Genomic DNA, 13,994 nt, shown 5'->3' with positions numbered 1-13,994 from the left:
ATTGGGTGAAACACGAAGGACCCTGGAGCAAAGGGGGCCCAAGGGGGCAGCAGACGGACCATTTCGAAGACCGGACCCCGGAAGTTCGGACTTTTGATGTGGGGCCGGCCGGGGTTGTTCATGATGCAAGTCCTTGGAAAGAAGATATCATGGCGTCTCAATGAAGTGTCTACCTACACATACAGCGTAGTATCACTCTGAAGAGTAAAAGAGTAGACAAACGAAATACAAGTAAAATTATCAATGTCTGTATCGCTCCGCGTTACATTCAAAACTCCATTGCCCACCCTGAAAGACGCCATTGACAAGACGCCACCAATTTTACATTCTATGTACATCAGTTCTTTTAAATCGTCCCGTAACTCCCTCTAGGCAAATGCTCCAACGGCAGCCATCAAGAGCGCACCGGCACAAACAGCCATATAGGCCCGTAACCTCCTCTTACCCTTCAGAATCTTGTAACTCTTCTCTGTCAAGAAGTCCTCGGCCAACAGTTGCACAAGACCAGCATACAGCAGCAGTCCCGATGACACGGCGTTCATGAAGCCAACCACGAGTAGACCTCCTGCGCTCTTGGGGTCGTACATGCGATGCACGATAAGACCGATTGCTTGGCCGATTGGTGTTGTGGTTCCGTAGGCGAGAACCATGAGCCATGGACGGAGAGATTTGCGGGGGAACTGAATTGCGGCGATGCGACTGCCAAGGGCGAGACCTTCGAAGGTTTGGTGGAAGCTGATAGCGACAAGAAAGACTACAAAGGCGGGACCGGTAGCGACGGAGATGGCCATACCGATGAAGACACTGTGAAAGAGAATACCAGCCTCAAGCAAAAGGCACTGCAGTAGCTTTCTTTGTTGCTCCTCGGGGTTCTGTGGTCCGGGAGACATGGGCGTCATGGGTGTCATAGGCTCCTCCTCAGCCCCAGCTCCCTCAGGCTTGAGCGACGCATAAGGTCCATGTCGATGTCTCGTGCTGCTTGATCCAGCTGGCTCAAGCTCTTCCATATCCAAGTCAAGATCCGAGTCGTCATCGTTGAAATCACCGTTAAGCTTCTTGCCCTCCTGTCCCACCAGAGGTGAAGATCCAGGGAGAGGTGACACGCCAGCAACAAGCCCCTGACTCTCCATGTTCTCAAGATGAATATCCGGTGGTCGCGGTCCGTGCCTCCTTTCAGACAGTCCAGCTGCATCCATCATGGGCAGCTCGCTCTCGTGTTCATCGTCCGAGTCAAAGTACCCATGATTGTGAGAATGAGAGTGGCCAGCTCCTCGGGCAGTAAGGTACGATTCGATGCCGACGACAATGATAGCAGAAACCATAGCCACAAAACCTGGGAACGGTGTATATCCTTTGCTAAAGAAATCGGGGAGGCATGGGTCGGTCATGGACTCGAAAGCGGTCGGGAGGAGGTGGACGAAGGCCGTTGCCAGAAGGACACCGGTTCCAATGTGCTGGCAGTAGAATATCACGGTTTTCTGGCCTCGACCACGCATTGTTCGACGCGAGAAAAGAGGGAATGCGCATGCTGGAAAGATATCAGTACCGTGTCAAAGCTCCCAATTGAACAAGCCTACCCAACGTGCTGAGGGTCAAGATAAGAATCAATGCAAATACATGCGCCGACGTATCATAAGAGCCCTTCGTCCTCGAACCGCACTCTGGTTTCTCGCCATCATCTTTGCGACGCTTCAGCTCGGCGAGAATTAAATCTGTTGGAATTGAAGCCCACGACTCCCCTAAAAATTGTCAGTAAGGGGCTCAGCTAAAAATCATGATGTGCAATACCTCGGGGCACCTCTGAATGGGCACTCATCTTTTGACCGTAACTACCTGGTTTCCCTATAATTGCTGTTTTGTCGACAATGGCATTGCGGGAGAGGACACGATTACATGGAGGTCAATGTGTGTGTCTTTGGTGTGTGCTATTTTTGTTTGCGTCACTGTTCTAGTTAGGTAAGTTGAGTTGGAGTAGACGCAGACTCACATGTTTTGAGTTTGTTTGACCTGTTCTTTTCTCTGAGGCGCATAATCCTCGGCTGATGGTTTCAAGGGGCATATTTGTTTTGTTTTACCAAGGGACGAAGCAAGGGTTGTGAATAAGAAACGTCAATAGCTCCTTTGTTTCCTCTTCAGGTATGAATAGGGACTTGTTGGTACCTTTATATACCAGATAATTTGAGTCTCTTGTTGCTTCATGGTGATGCGATGCACATCTCATGGCGCTATTCCTTTAGTGCTCCAACTCTGCAGCTGTCAATGGCGATCGTTCAGGGGCCCCAGGTGATGCTCCAGTTGGGGGGTCCAACAAGTCACAGGCCAGACTGAGGCCTTGCAATACGACCACAGACTGAAATACGTGACTGAGCCTAACTACGGTAATTTTCCGACGTTTATACTAAGTTCTAACAGATTCTAAGATGTTTGTTCTGGTATATATAAAAAAATCACATGCAAGTGTACTTCTATTCTTATCAGTTGTAAGTGACCCTCCCGGAACTTAGGAGCGAGGAGCCGACGTTCTCCACTGAAGCTCTGGAAGGACGGGACACTTCTATTTAGCCGATGGGTGACATTCACTGACCTCACCTTATATCTTCTGTGCACAAGACACAACTTTAGAGTGCAACTCGAAGTCAATTCAAACTCAGGCAAACAGGCAACGGCTAATCAAACGGCTCTAGAACTCAATTTACGAGAAAAAGGCATGCTTAACTAACCGTCTCGAGACTTTCAAGGCTATTCACTGGGAAAGCTCCGTCTGAACATCGGAATAGCCTCGGATCGGTACCACTAGCATCGATAGACTCACCACTAAACCAAGGAACCACCTTGTCCGCGATCCAATGGCACAACACCGCATCCTACGCAGATGCACGTAAAGCGGGTACTCAATGGCCACATGAGTGCCATGTTTCGGTTGAATAACGGATCACTCGGGTCAAGTACGTGCGAGTTCACTATCCTGGGGAAGTCGTCATGGCGTTGAGGGGTTGGCCATTGTGCTATTAAAGAGCTGCCTTCTCCTCGTTTCACAAGATGTGACTCTCCTTCACTCCTCTTCAGTCAATTGACTTCTCATTATCAACATGGCCTCTGTTGATATCCAATCCATCCTCTCTTCCCTCACTCTTGAGGAGAAGGTACGTTTAACTTACATCCTATCATTCACATATCCTCATTCAACTAATCACTTCACTCACAGATCTCACTCCTCGCTGGAAAGGACCTTTGGGAGACGGTCCCCATTTCCTCCAAGGGCGTTCCTAATGTCAAGGTCTCAGATGGTCCCAATGGCGCTCGAGGAGCTGCCTTTGCTGGTGGTACATCAGCTGCTTGCTTCCCTGCCGCTTGTTTGATGGCATCAACCTTCGATGTCAACCTCGCCAAGAGGATCGGCACTGCCCTCGCCGAGGAAACACACTCCAAGGGTGCCCGGTGTCTTCTTGCACCTACCATGTGCCTTCATCGTCATCCCCTGGGCGGTCGCAACTTTGAGTCGTTCTCTGAGGATCCTTTCCTGACTGGCAAGATGGCCGCCAGAGTTGTGGAGGGTCTCCAAGACAAGGGTGTTTCAGCTACCATCAAGCACTTTGCTGCTAACGAGCAGGAGACTGAGCGCTTGACTGTCGATGAAACCATCAGCGAGAGGACCTTGCGAGAACTTTACCTTCGACCATTTGAGATCACAATCAAGGAGGCCAACCCCTGGGCTGTGATGACTTCTTACAACCAGGTCAACGGACACCATGCCGACTCCAACGAGTTTCTGCTCAAGAAAGTCCTCCGAGGCGACTGGGGATGGGATGGTCTCGTTATGAGCGACTGGGGTGGTGTCAACTCTACCGCTGAGTCTCTCGAAGCTGGTCTGGATCTCGAAATGCCTGGTCCTACCCGTTGGAGGAAGACCGAGGATGTCATCGCGGCTATCAAGGCTGGCAAGACTTCCGAGGAGACCATCAACGAGCGTGCAAAGCGTGTGCTCAAGTTCCTCGAGCGTCTCAACTGCTTCAAGGACCCCAGCATTCCTGACGAGAGGGCTATCAATAACCCCAAGCACCAAGCTCTTATCCGAGAAGCTGGTTCCAAAGGTATCGTTCTGCTAAAGAACCAAGACAACGTCCTTCCTTTGTCGAAGGACAAGGTCAAAGGCAAGAAGATTGCCCTGCTAGGCCACGCCAAGATTGGTCTCGCTCATGGTGGCGGCAGTGCGTCTGTCAACGCTCATTACAAGGTCACCCCTTGGGATGCTCTTCACGAAGCTCTTGGCGACAGCGTAGAGTTCTCTTATGCTAAGGGTAAGCATACTCAGAATCGAGATTTTAGGGAACGATTACTAACAGTATAATAGGAGCTCACACCTTCCGCATGCTTCCCCCTATCGCCGAGAACGTTGTTGACTTGGACGGCAACCCCGGTTTCACTTTCAAGATCTTCGAGCCTGGCAACCCTGAGCCTATCGAAGTCCGTCCTGCTCATCCCGACTCTGAAGTGTCCGTTCTAAGCGGCTTTGGTTTCAGCAACAAGGATGTCACCCTCGAGGGTACCTTCACGGCCCAGGAGACCGCCAAATACTACTTCACCGCCTCTGGTTTGGGACCCAGCAAGCTTATCATCGATGGAAAGGTCGTCTTTGAGCAGAAGGAGAACTCCAAGGATGCGATGGGCTTCCTTTTCGGTGGCGATAACCCTCCCGAGTTCAAGGTCTCTTTGGAGGCAGGACGCAAGTACAAGCTCGCTATGCATACATCGCCCCCTGCTGCTAAGGATGGAGAGGATCTTGACCTTGGTATCTTGGAGGGACGATGTGGTCTGCGAGTAGGATACATGTCCGAGGCAGAGCATGACCGTGACCTCCTCTCGGAAGCTGTCGATGTCGCCAAGGACGCCGACTATGCCATTATCTTCACTGGCCACGAGCCATTCTGGGAGACCGAGGGCCAGGATCAAGTCAGCTTTAACCTCCCCAAGGATGGTAGCCAGGACCGCTTGATCGCCCAGGTCGCCGAAGCCAACCCTAACACCATTGTCGTCAACTCGACTGGTGTCGCCATTGCTATGCCCTGGCTGGAAAAGATCCAGGGTCTTGTCCAGACGTGGTTCCCAGGTCAGGAGGCTGGTAACTCCATCGCAGATGTGCTGACAGGCGCCCAAACCCCTGAAGGCCACCTTACCTGCACATTCCCCAAGAAGCTCGAAGACTGTCCTGCGTACGGCAACTTCCCCGGAAAGCACATTGACGGCAGACTGAGGGTAACATACGGCGAGGGTGTCTTCATCGGCTACCGCTACTTCGATTGCCTTTCCGCCGACAAGGTCAACTTCCCCTTCGGTTTCGGTCTCTCGTACACCACATTCGACTACTCCGACCTCGAGGTTAAGGAGTCTAGCGGTGACTACACTGTCAGCGTGAAGGTTTCCAACACAGGCAAGGTTGTCGGCGCCATCGCTGTGCAAGTCTACGTGGGAGCCGCTCAGACTGCTAAGGGTGATCCTCTGAAGCAATTGGCTGCCTTTGAGAAGGTGACACTGAAGTCTGGTGAGAGCACAAAGGTTGAGATACCTGTTCGTGCTCGTGACTTTGCCTTCTTTGATGAGTCGACGAAGAAATGGGTGGTTAAGGGTGGTGATTACAAGTTTATGATTGGAAGATCTGCTGGTGATATTGCCCTAGAGTCAAAGATTGCCGTTGAGGAGAAGTCATTCGACCCATGATTACAGATATATAAAAGCATGTATAGCGTTATTAAATTTAATTTACTGAATCATAAATCAATCACTGAATGATAGCCTGGCCATTCACACAGAAGGTAGCACTGGTCTGAAGTATGTTGTAAGTGAGCTGTCTGCGTTCTGGTGCATACCCTAAAGGACATTTTAATTGACAAATGTACATAAAAAAATACCAATATTTTAAAGAACAAAAAACATATGCCTTCATTTGAAAATTTCTATCATCCTTTCATATGATAAAGACTTGTGAATGGTGTTTCATGGATTCTCAAATACTAGTTATCCGCTTGGCAATCGACACTGGCTTCTACCCATCCCTACAGAAAAGAATCGCCCTTTTCGTGAGTATATCACAATAGCAAGTCCATAGTTTTCTAGTCCGTCTACTGAATCAAGGACCCTTTCTTCAGAATTACTATATTGAACGTGGAACGCATTTGTAATCCGACCCGTGATGTTGCCGTACAACCTTAATCCGGGGTAAAAGTTCCGGGTCGGCGCTGCATCCCGTCATCATCACCTAGCCACGATACAAAGTGCAAGCCCTCTTACCTTCAACCTGCACTGTACACAATCATTTCCAAGTCTTGATTCAAAGTCATTGCTGTAGACATCTCAAAGCTTGGTTACGAAACTTTACTCTCTTCTCTTAAAAAAGTCACATCATGGGAGAAGACGCCCCGCAGGACACCCCGCAGAAGCAATGGTGGGAGGAGTTCCCTGAGCCAAAGGCCGAATGCCCTCGAACAGACCCGTCCATTGTCGCAAAACTCATTGAAGTGAATGCAGCTTCTGGAAAGAATGCCCAAAGGGACTTTTTGCTAGTTGATGTTCGAAGGACGGACTGGGAGGGCGGCACTATCGCTACATCCATCAATCTCCCCGCTCATACGTTGTATCAGACACGTCCTCAGATCTATCAGCTTGTCAAACAGGCAGGTATCAAGAGAATCATCTTTTATTGCGGTAATTCATCAATTCCTAGATATCTATCCCCGACCTATTACTCATTGATCTTCAGGTAGCTGCGGTAGTCGAGGTCCACGATGTGCAGGCTGGATGCAGGACTATCTCGATGAAGTTGAAGAGACCGAGATCAAGGCTGAAATTCTGATTGGAGGTATCAAGGGTTGGCAGAAGGCGTATGCTGGCCAGTTGATGGACTCATATGACGAGAAGGTCTGGGAGAAGAAGGAGTAGTGTAGTGTTTGGTTGGACATGGTATAACAATTCGAGGATATCCTCTCTTGATATCTAGTAAGATGTGACCCAAACAAACTGCCCACAAGGACTTGTCTCATTTTCGACCTTAACGCCAATAAAGATCACATAATTTCCGTCGTCTCTTCCAGTGTTTCCGCCATTCTTCAGGATTATCGGTCTCCACGTCGGTCATCGCCGCCAATTCTTTCGAGAGCCTCGAGCATTACTACCGAGTTACCACGGATGACCTGTCCAAACGTCAGTATCTTGTCTTTTGTGGTCTGAGAGTGCGTCAGGAAAACGTACAACCATGCCAATTCTCTCCTTCTCTCCTCCATCCTTCTCCTCCACCGCTTCGTCGAGGACAATGTTCAGGAAGACCTGTTTCTGTTAGTTTTGTTTGTATAATCGCACGAATACTGCTCACATCGTAACCTCGGAGGATGCCGATGACCTTTCGGCTGCCGTTCAGCTGGACGAACAGTCTCTTGTCGAGGTACTGTATAGAAGAGTTAGCTATGGATCAGTACCAATAGATCGCAATGCTTCAGCCCGGGTGATATGGTGAAGATGAAGCTAAGGAGCATGCGACGCGGAAAAGATCAAGACTTGCCTTCTTCAGCTCAGGTTGTGCGGGCGCCATCTTGAGCAATAAATAGTTGAGTAGTTGGATGCTGTTTCATGCGACGCGATCGCGGCCTAGAGCTATCTCCATTTCTCTGGGCGGAAATTCAACATCACGTGCTGATAAGATATCGAGCCAAAATGCACGTCACTTTCACCCGCGCCGCGAACTTTCTGTCGCTCAATTAATGCGCCGACATTAGAAACAATCGCATCATGAGTTTTTCTGCGAAACGAAAGGCCAAGGTCATCGAGATCGCCGATGAGGACTCCAGCGAAAACGTCCCTTCAGTAGCAGGTGGCGACAGTGCTGGTAGCGATGGTGAGTATTCCCAGAACTTGAAAATGCGACTCTTGCTGATGGGATCAAGGCTGACCCTTGCGAATACAGAACCTGTTAAACCAGTATTTGGCACAAAAGCTGGTCGGAAACCATTTCGACAGTCGGGGCTAAGGAAGAGCTTCAATCCTGCTGATAGTGAGGGCCTGGGAGACGCACCAGCCGCGAACGACGACGAGGATGATGGACCAGTGGTGGTTCGACCAGCGATTAGTCGATCAGGATCTTTGAAAGGAAAGAAAAAATCGAACAAATCTTCACGATTGTCCTTTGGTGGAGACGATAGCGCTGCAGGAGATGACGAGACCGCCGAGGTATTCACTCCAAAGAAGTTGCCATTGGGGCGAGCATTGGAAAACAGCGCTATCAAAAGAGGATTGGGCACAAAAGGACTTCCCATGAGGACTATTGGGGATGATGACGACCGACCCAGATACAGCAAAGAATACCTTGAAGAGTTACAATCATCAACACCAAATACTCCACAAAGGCCGTCAACACTGCAGCCCGACGATGCCGATCTCATGGACCTGGATGCTTCTGAACTTGAAGGCGCTGTTGTTGTTGATTCGTCAGAATTCAACCAGACACAACCAACGGCTATTCTAACGGAAGCCGAGATTCTAGAAAAGAAGGAACGGCGTAAACGATTAGCTCTGGAGAAGGACTTTCTATCGGTTGAAGATGATGAAGATCCATTTGGTCGCAAAAAGAAGGACGATACACGATTAATAGCCGAGGATGAAGATCTCGGTGAAGGTTTCGATAATTACGTTGAAGACGGTGGACTTTCCTTGGGCAGACGTGCCGAAAAGGAGAGGCGGAAACAAGATCGCAAGATGATGGAGGAACTCATCACAGCTGCTGAAGGACACACTTCAGATTCCTCCTCCGATAGCGATGCTGAGAGACGAATCGCATACGAGGCTGCACAGACACGTGCAGGTATGGACGGCTTAAAGAAGCCTCGGAAAGATCCTAGTCAGGACTTGTTACAAGCACCGCCCAAGATATCACCTCTACCAAGCTTGACAGAATGTCTAGCTCGCCTGCAGACTACCTTGAAGGGTATGGAAGAGGAGATGAAGGGGAAGCAAAATCGTGTCGAGAGGCTTAAGAAAGAACGTGAGGATATTGTGAAAAGAGAAGGGGAGGTACAAGCTTTGCTGGATGAGACGGGTAAGAAATACCAAGAGGCTATGGGACAAGGAAAGGTCGTTGAAGGCAAGGGCGTGGAAATTCCAGCAAATGCGCCTGTGGAAATGGTGGGAGCTAGAGGGCTTGAGACACTTGGTACGCCATCGAGGAAACCCGAAGAAGAGGAGATTTGAGCATAGAGTGGCGGAAACCTTTCTAATTCTACTCAATCGATACAAGACAAGCGGAGTTACTTGTCATGTGTGTTGAATAAATGAATACCCAGTCAACCTCACGAGAGGTGTTGCAAATGTGATCCCTTGTGTGACGCATCATGTAATTCGATGCCGGCTTCAGATCTATGAATATGTCAAATTCATATGACTTATATGGTACATCTAATATATGAGATATATACGTATTACAGCTTCGCGTCCAATTAATCGCACACTCGAAGTCAATTCTCTTCGTCATCACGCTGTGTGATCGTGACCCAAAAGTCTGAAGCAAAGAGAAAGACTGAAGTCTGGGTCTTGATAGGTCTTTCAGCGTTCAATATAGCAAAGTCGTAGCGCTTAAACAACTAGCATCTGTTAGCAACTATCCGAGGTGCATTATATAGGCTTACCTACCTCGAAAACAGCCTTGTGAATCTCCATGAGAGCAATCGGCTTTCCTAAACACGAATATTTCCCATGTCCGAAATGTGTGTCCAACGCCGCTACCATGTCCCTTAACCTGTCTTCACCAGCGAGTAGCCATCGCTCAGGCCGAAAAACATCAGCATCGTCGCCCCAGACAAGACGTGATCGACCAACAGCGTAGAACCCCTGACCAACTTGCGTTCCGCCGGGGACGAAGAAGCCGTTGATGGTATCGCCCTCCGGAGGGACCTGCTTGAAGCCGAGACCAGCTACTGGTGGCCACGTGCGCAGACCTTCGCGAACGACTGCTTGAAGATACGGTAGTGTTTGCGTCTGTGCCCAGGAGATGGGATTGCTGACTGACGAGGTGACCTTTCGAATCTCGGCGATGAGGGAGCGGTATGCGTTTGGGTTTGTGATTAAGGAGAGTATGATCATTCGAAGCGCGTGCGCGGTTGTGTTAGAACCAGCGATACTGAGGTCTGTCAATCCAAGGTCTTTGGAGTGGTTTGAGGGAACTTACATTGAGATGAAGGCTTGCTGGATAAGTTCCTCCTCATTCATGCCGTTGCTGATATGCATCTGCATCATATCCTTCCTCGTCGTGATCCCCTCGGCCAGTCTTTTGCGAACAAAGTGCCTCGCGAAGCTAAAAAGGTCAGTTTGAGCCACCATGAACTGACATCCAACCCACCCCATCAGTCGTCCGAAACCAACCTGGTCCTCTTCCCGCGGCAGCAACAGACTTAGCGGCCACCGATGAACAACCCTTCCTAGCCAGGGGTAGACGGATACCACGTTCATGACCGGCAGTGAACTGGCATTTATCTCATTGTATTGGAAGAGATCTTCATCTTTCGTCAAGTATCCGAATGGTTCACCAAAAGATACATCGCCAACGACATCCAGGGCAAAGAACTGTGTTTTTTCGGCAAGGTCAAGAGGCCGTGATTCACTTGTAGTTGAGAGGTACTTTCGGTCGATGAGAGAGATAAAGTTGAGAAGTTGACGATCTATGCCTGCCTCGAAGCCGAAGCCTTCATTCTCCTTGTAAGAATACTTGAGAAGCCATCAGTATCGGAAGAGCGATTCAATCCTGGAATTGACTTACACCAGGTGCCATCTTTGCTCTCATAAATTTATGCTTAGCCTCATCTCTCTCAGAGACGACATTATCAACACCAGGAACTATCCTGCCGCTGCTATAAAAATCCCCTTTCGTATAAGTGCTTCGCACAGCGGACATGTTGCGCAGCACAACTGGGTCTGTTGAGAGCACCTCATTGGGACCAATACGAACCAGAGGGCCCATTGATTGTTAGTGATTTTGGTAGTGTTTTGATGAGTATGTCGTACCGAATTGATCTGCTGCGTTCTTCAAATGCTCATGGTAGCGACCGCTAAGAGCTCCTCGACACTGCCACCATGAAGTCCATCCTGCGCTGGATGGGCCAGGAATATGGCGTAGACGAGACCAGCGACGAACAAGACGAAATAACTGAGCGATAAGTAACACGATGATAACCCGAAAACAGATCTTGGTTAGCGATTGATCTGTCAGAAACCCCATGGTGACAGATCAATTGACCGTGATAAGGTGTGTTGTAGGTCTGAATAATGACGACGGCGAGCAAGTCAAGTAGATGATATGTGACCTGTGACTTACCAGTCTCGATCTGCCTGGATCGACCAAGACCAAGGGAATTGACTTTAGACTAGATTAGTCTAAACCCCGGCCCGCGTGGATGCCATGGAGCGGCGTAGGATCAGGTGTCCCATTATTTCAGATCTTCAGATTCGTCAAACCGAACACATTGATAGAAGTTGGCGTGGATAAGGCAGGGTTGTTCAGGCAAGGGATGTAACCGAAAGTAACAATTCTGGGCTGTTACCAGCATGTGCAAATGAGTAAGTACAAACGAATCTTCACCGTGATCGAGATTGTTTAATCGTGAAAGTAAACGAACCGGAGAATAACTAAAAGAACCAATCGCGGGGTTGACGGAAGTGTCCGACGACGGGGAAGAGCTTGAGGCGTTTTGCTTCGATTGTGCTAGCTCTAGGCCCAAGCCCGAGTTTGACTATAGAGGTATCTTCAGCAGCCAATAGCCTTGGCAGAAAGGAAGACGAAGAAGTCTCAATTCAGATGCTTAGAATTGGTCAGCATGAATTATATGTAAGATACGAACTTGCAAGGATCCAGATAAGATGCCATTTCTCATCATTCATAAATCGTGTCAGCCAGCTACCCTCCGGCAATGCCGGATCACAGGCAAACGCCATCAACATCCAACAATCCCGAAAAGCAAACCCGTGGCGTTATTCTTTCTCTCAAATATCTACGTCTCAGATATCCTTCTTTCTTTGTCCTCCGCTGTAGAGAAGCCCGCTCGACATATCACCCATTAACCACGCCCACCAATCCTTGGCCAAGTTCACCCGTCCATACCACGGACCTTCATCAGTCACCTTTGGCATACGATCCGCAGCTTTGACAAAATAGCTGCTGGTAGCACTGACTGGGAGCTTCTGCGGCTTGCTCCTATCCTTTTCATTCAGCACGGGCATGACACTTGTTGATCCCGACTTCTCCATTTCCTTGATAACACTTATCAATGTCTTGGCCATAATGTCAGCGCCAGGCGTCCATGATGTTGTCACGTAGCCCATCACAAAGCCCATATTAGGGACACAGTCGACCATGCAGCCACGCCAAGCGTAGTGTGAGCCAACCTCGATGGGCTGCCCGTCTACTAGCGGGGCTATGCCACCGAAGAGTTGGAAGTACAACCCCGTTGCGGTAACGATTATATCGGCTTCGAGCTTGCGACCGGATTTGAGCAAAATACCGTCCTTTGTGACAGTCTCGATTGTGTCCGTCACAATCTCGCAGTTGTCCTGATGCAGAGCCTTGAAGAAATCCTCATCTGGACACATACAGAGTCGTTGTTGGAAAGGATTGTACCTGGGGTTAAAGTGAACATTGACGTCAATGTCCTTGGGTAGTGCCTTTTGCATCTCCCCCATCAAGAGCTTGCGACCCAATGCAGGGAAGTTGAGGAGAAACTGTGTGGAAAAGACCTCGAGGAACACGTCTTTCCAATATATCAACCAGTATGCTAATGAGAAAGGGAGCAGAGACTTCAAGCAAGAGTCGAGGCTGGAAGTCGTGGGTCGGGAGATGACGAAGGACGGACTGCGCTGGAGCATAGTCACCATCCCTGCCTTCTCAGCAAGTGATGGGACAACTGTGATCGCTGTGGCTCCTGATCCGATGACAATGACGCGTTTGCCAGAGTAGTCGAGGTCTTCAGGCCACCATTGGGGATGAACGACCTCCCCCCCGAAGCCCTTGAGACCAGGAATTGTCGTCGGAAAAGCCTTGTCGTACGCATAATATCCTACGCAGCTGATGACGAAGTTGGCGATAAAGGTTTTTCGCTGACCGTCCGCATCAACTTCTATCTTCCAATTCTGCTCGTCTGTCCGCCATTCACACGCTAGCATCTTATGTCGGAACCGAATCTTGTCCCTCAAGCCTGCTGCATCAACAGCTTCTTCTAGATACTCCACGATCTCGCCTGCTTGCGCCATCTTATGTTTATGTTTCCAAGGATGCCATGGCAGACCAAAAGCTGTCATGAACGAGTCGGATCGAAAGCCTGGGTATCGAAAGAAGCGCCATGTCCCGCCAATGGCCGATTGCGCCTCGAGGATCGTGTACGAGCGGTGGGGGAGTCTCTGGTTGAGAACGTGGGCGGTATTAATACCAGAGAGGCCAGCTCCTATAACGAGAATGTCGTGGTGCTCTGTTGATTCTTCCATTGCTGCGAGGATGTGCGACGACGAGCTTGGAGGTGCCGTGTGAGAGGTGGGAGTTGTTGAGGAGTGAAAGTGGTGTTAAGAAATTGGGCTCTGAACCCCTAAGTGCTCTAAGGTGGTAGTCCCGCAGTTAATTGACGCCACAAAGCCATTTTATTGCTTTTGAGCCAATTGGAGTACATAACAGCATCTTGTAGACAGAATCGGCATCGTACGAGGAGTTTTAGAAGTATCTTTTCTCAATTGAGTCTGTTTTTGTCCAAGTCCCAGGTAGGGATCGCTGATACAGAGCCATACAGCACTAGTTCTGGTGTTGGCGAGGTGCTGTGAAGACACCCTACAGGGGACTGCAACATGCCGATAAAACTACATTATAACAGCATAGAATATAATAATTGTTCTCTACAGACTGGTAAAGCACTGAAACAATTCCTTTCAGTTTCAATTGAGATCTGACAGGGCAGGGGCAGAACATAAGCATCTGACAGGCG

The 13,994-nt window shown here is 49.3% G+C and overlaps 7 protein-coding genes across 13 annotated transcripts; 3 read left to right on the top strand and 4 right to left on the bottom strand.

The window, feature by feature from the left end:
- Positions 1-149: 149 nt before the first annotated feature.
- On the bottom strand, positions 150-2,183 carry FOIG_13195 (uncharacterized protein). Of its 4 annotated transcripts, none has more exons than XM_031214308.1 (4): positions 1,988-2,183; positions 1,789-1,943; positions 1,578-1,739; positions 152-1,528 (listed from the first exon to the last, which is right to left on the bottom strand). In XM_031214308.1, exons 2-4 carry the CDS (start codon positions 1,814-1,816, stop codon positions 369-371), a joined length of 1,350 nt encoding a protein of 449 aa, XP_031056018.1. In that variant the 5' UTR covers positions 1,817-1,943; positions 1,988-2,183; the 3' UTR covers positions 152-368. The 4 variants fall into 4 exon arrangements, with proteins under 4 accessions (XP_031056020.1, XP_031056018.1, XP_031056019.1 ...); XM_031214309.1 differs by having other exon boundaries at positions 1,789-1,925; positions 1,988-2,101; XM_031214310.1 differs by lacking the exon at positions 1,988-2,183 and having other exon boundaries at positions 150-1,528; positions 1,789-1,979.
- A 190-nt stretch (positions 2,184-2,373) lies between these two features.
- Positions 2,374-5,788, top strand: FOIG_13194 (uncharacterized protein). 2 transcript variants are annotated; one of them, XM_031214307.1, is made up of 4 exons: positions 2,374-2,453; positions 2,685-3,143; positions 3,206-4,298; positions 4,352-5,788. In XM_031214307.1, exons 2-4 carry the CDS (start codon positions 3,090-3,092, stop codon positions 5,713-5,715), a joined length of 2,511 nt encoding a protein of 836 aa, XP_031056017.1. In that variant the 5' UTR covers positions 2,374-2,453; positions 2,685-3,089; the 3' UTR covers positions 5,716-5,788. The 2 variants fall into 2 exon arrangements, with proteins under 2 accessions (XP_031056017.1, XP_031056016.1); XM_031214306.1 differs by lacking the exon at positions 2,374-2,453 and having other exon boundaries at positions 2,493-3,143.
- A 367-nt stretch (positions 5,789-6,155) lies between these two features.
- Positions 6,156-7,130, top strand: FOIG_13193 (uncharacterized protein). The gene is made up of 2 exons (XM_031214305.1): positions 6,156-6,699; positions 6,755-7,130. The coding sequence occupies exons 1-2, from the start codon at positions 6,399-6,401 to the stop codon at positions 6,931-6,933; spliced, it is 480 nt and encodes a 159-aa protein (XP_031056015.1). The 5' UTR covers positions 6,156-6,398; the 3' UTR covers positions 6,934-7,130.
- On the bottom strand, positions 6,242-7,658 carry FOIG_13192 (small nuclear ribonucleoprotein G). The gene is made up of 4 exons (XM_031214304.1): positions 7,550-7,658; positions 7,364-7,435; positions 7,243-7,317; positions 6,242-7,184 (listed from the first exon to the last, which is right to left on the bottom strand). Exons 1-4 carry the CDS (start codon positions 7,577-7,579, stop codon positions 7,107-7,109), a joined length of 255 nt encoding a protein of 84 aa, XP_031056014.1. The 5' UTR covers positions 7,580-7,658; the 3' UTR covers positions 6,242-7,106.
- A 68-nt stretch (positions 7,659-7,726) lies between these two features.
- On the top strand, positions 7,727-9,359 carry FOIG_13191 (uncharacterized protein). The gene is made up of 2 exons (XM_031214303.1): positions 7,727-7,882; positions 7,952-9,359. The coding sequence occupies exons 1-2, from the start codon at positions 7,777-7,779 to the stop codon at positions 9,229-9,231; spliced, it is 1,386 nt and encodes a 461-aa protein (XP_031056013.1). The 5' UTR covers positions 7,727-7,776; the 3' UTR covers positions 9,232-9,359.
- A 14-nt stretch (positions 9,360-9,373) lies between these two features.
- On the bottom strand, positions 9,374-11,412 carry FOIG_13190 (uncharacterized protein). 3 transcript variants are annotated; one of them, XM_031214302.1, is made up of 6 exons: positions 10,793-11,321; positions 10,376-10,740; positions 10,205-10,330; positions 9,670-10,156; positions 9,456-9,620; positions 9,378-9,396 (listed from the first exon to the last, which is right to left on the bottom strand). In XM_031214302.1, the coding sequence occupies exons 1-5, from the start codon at positions 10,991-10,993 to the stop codon at positions 9,495-9,497; spliced, it is 1,305 nt and encodes a 434-aa protein (XP_031056012.1). In that variant the 5' UTR covers positions 10,994-11,321; the 3' UTR covers positions 9,378-9,396; positions 9,456-9,494. The 3 variants fall into 3 exon arrangements, with proteins under 3 accessions (XP_031056011.1, XP_031056010.1, XP_031056012.1); XM_031214301.1 differs by having other exon boundaries at positions 9,374-9,620; positions 10,793-11,412; XM_031214300.1 differs by having other exon boundaries at positions 9,374-9,620; positions 10,205-10,740; positions 10,793-11,412.
- A 259-nt stretch (positions 11,413-11,671) lies between these two features.
- On the bottom strand, positions 11,672-13,700 carry FOIG_13189 (uncharacterized protein). Its single transcript, XM_031214299.1, has one exon. It carries the CDS (start codon positions 13,504-13,506, stop codon positions 12,028-12,030), a length of 1,479 nt encoding a protein of 492 aa, XP_031056009.1. The 5' UTR covers positions 13,507-13,700; the 3' UTR covers positions 11,672-12,027.
- Between the last annotated feature and the right edge of the window lie 294 nt (positions 13,701-13,994).

This window comes from Fusarium odoratissimum (assembly GCF_000260195.1).
Source record: "Fusarium odoratissimum NRRL 54006 unplaced genomic scaffold supercont1.31, whole genome shotgun sequence".
Classification (NCBI taxonomy): domain Eukaryota; kingdom Fungi; phylum Ascomycota; class Sordariomycetes; order Hypocreales; family Nectriaceae; genus Fusarium; species Fusarium odoratissimum.
Note: the sequence above shows the minus strand (reverse complement) of the source record. Positions and strands in the feature narration are given on the sequence as shown.

Coding starts and splice junctions, on each gene's coding strand:
- FOIG_13195 (XM_031214308.1), bottom strand. CDS start 1,816: ATGAGTGCCCATTCAGAGGTGCCCCGAG. Junction 1,740..1,788: donor CCATTCAGAGGTGCCCCGAG/GTATTGCACATC, acceptor GACAATTTTTAG/GGGAGTCGTGGGCTTCAATT. Junction 1,529..1,577: donor CTTGACCCTCAGCACGTTGG/GTAGGCTTGTTC, acceptor ATATCTTTCCAG/CATGCGCATTCCCTCTTTTC.
- FOIG_13194 (XM_031214307.1), top strand. CDS start 3,090: ATGGCCTCTGTTGATATCCAATCCATCCTCTCTTCCCTCACTCTTGAG. Junction 3,144..3,205: donor CCCTCACTCTTGAGGAGAAG/GTACGTTTAACT, acceptor CTTCACTCACAG/ATCTCACTCCTCGCTGGAAA. Junction 4,299..4,351: donor AGAGTTCTCTTATGCTAAGG/GTAAGCATACTC, acceptor ACAGTATAATAG/GAGCTCACACCTTCCGCATG.
- FOIG_13193 (XM_031214305.1), top strand. CDS start 6,399: ATGGGAGAAGACGCCCCGCAGGACACCCCGCAGAAGCAATGGTGGGAG. Junction 6,700..6,754: donor GAGAATCATCTTTTATTGCG/GTAATTCATCAA, acceptor ATTGATCTTCAG/GTAGCTGCGGTAGTCGAGGT.
- FOIG_13192 (XM_031214304.1), bottom strand. CDS start 7,579: ATGGCGCCCGCACAACCTGAGCTGAAGAAG. Junction 7,318..7,363: donor GCATCCTCCGAGGTTACGAT/GTGAGCAGTATT, acceptor TAACAGAAACAG/GTCTTCCTGAACATTGTCCT. Junction 7,185..7,242: donor AGGAGAGAATTGGCATGGTT/GTACGTTTTCCT, acceptor ACGTTTGGACAG/GTCATCCGTGGTAACTCGGT.
- FOIG_13191 (XM_031214303.1), top strand. CDS start 7,777: ATGAGTTTTTCTGCGAAACGAAAGGCCAAGGTCATCGAGATCGCCGAT. Junction 7,883..7,951: donor CGACAGTGCTGGTAGCGATG/GTGAGTATTCCC, acceptor TTGCGAATACAG/AACCTGTTAAACCAGTATTT.
- FOIG_13190 (XM_031214300.1), bottom strand. CDS start 10,993: ATGGGCCCTCTGGTTCGTATTGGTCCCAATGAGGTGCTCTCAACAGAC. Junction 10,741..10,792: donor GAGCAAAGATGGCACCTGGT/GTAAGTCAATTC, acceptor TGGCTTCTCAAG/TATTCTTACAAGGAGAATGA. Junction 10,157..10,204: donor CAGCAAGCCTTCATCTCAAT/GTAAGTTCCCTC, acceptor GACAGACCTCAG/TATCGCTGGTTCTAACACAA.
- FOIG_13189 (XM_031214299.1), bottom strand. CDS start 13,506: ATGGAAGAATCAACAGAGCACCACGACATTCTCGTTATAGGAGCTGGC.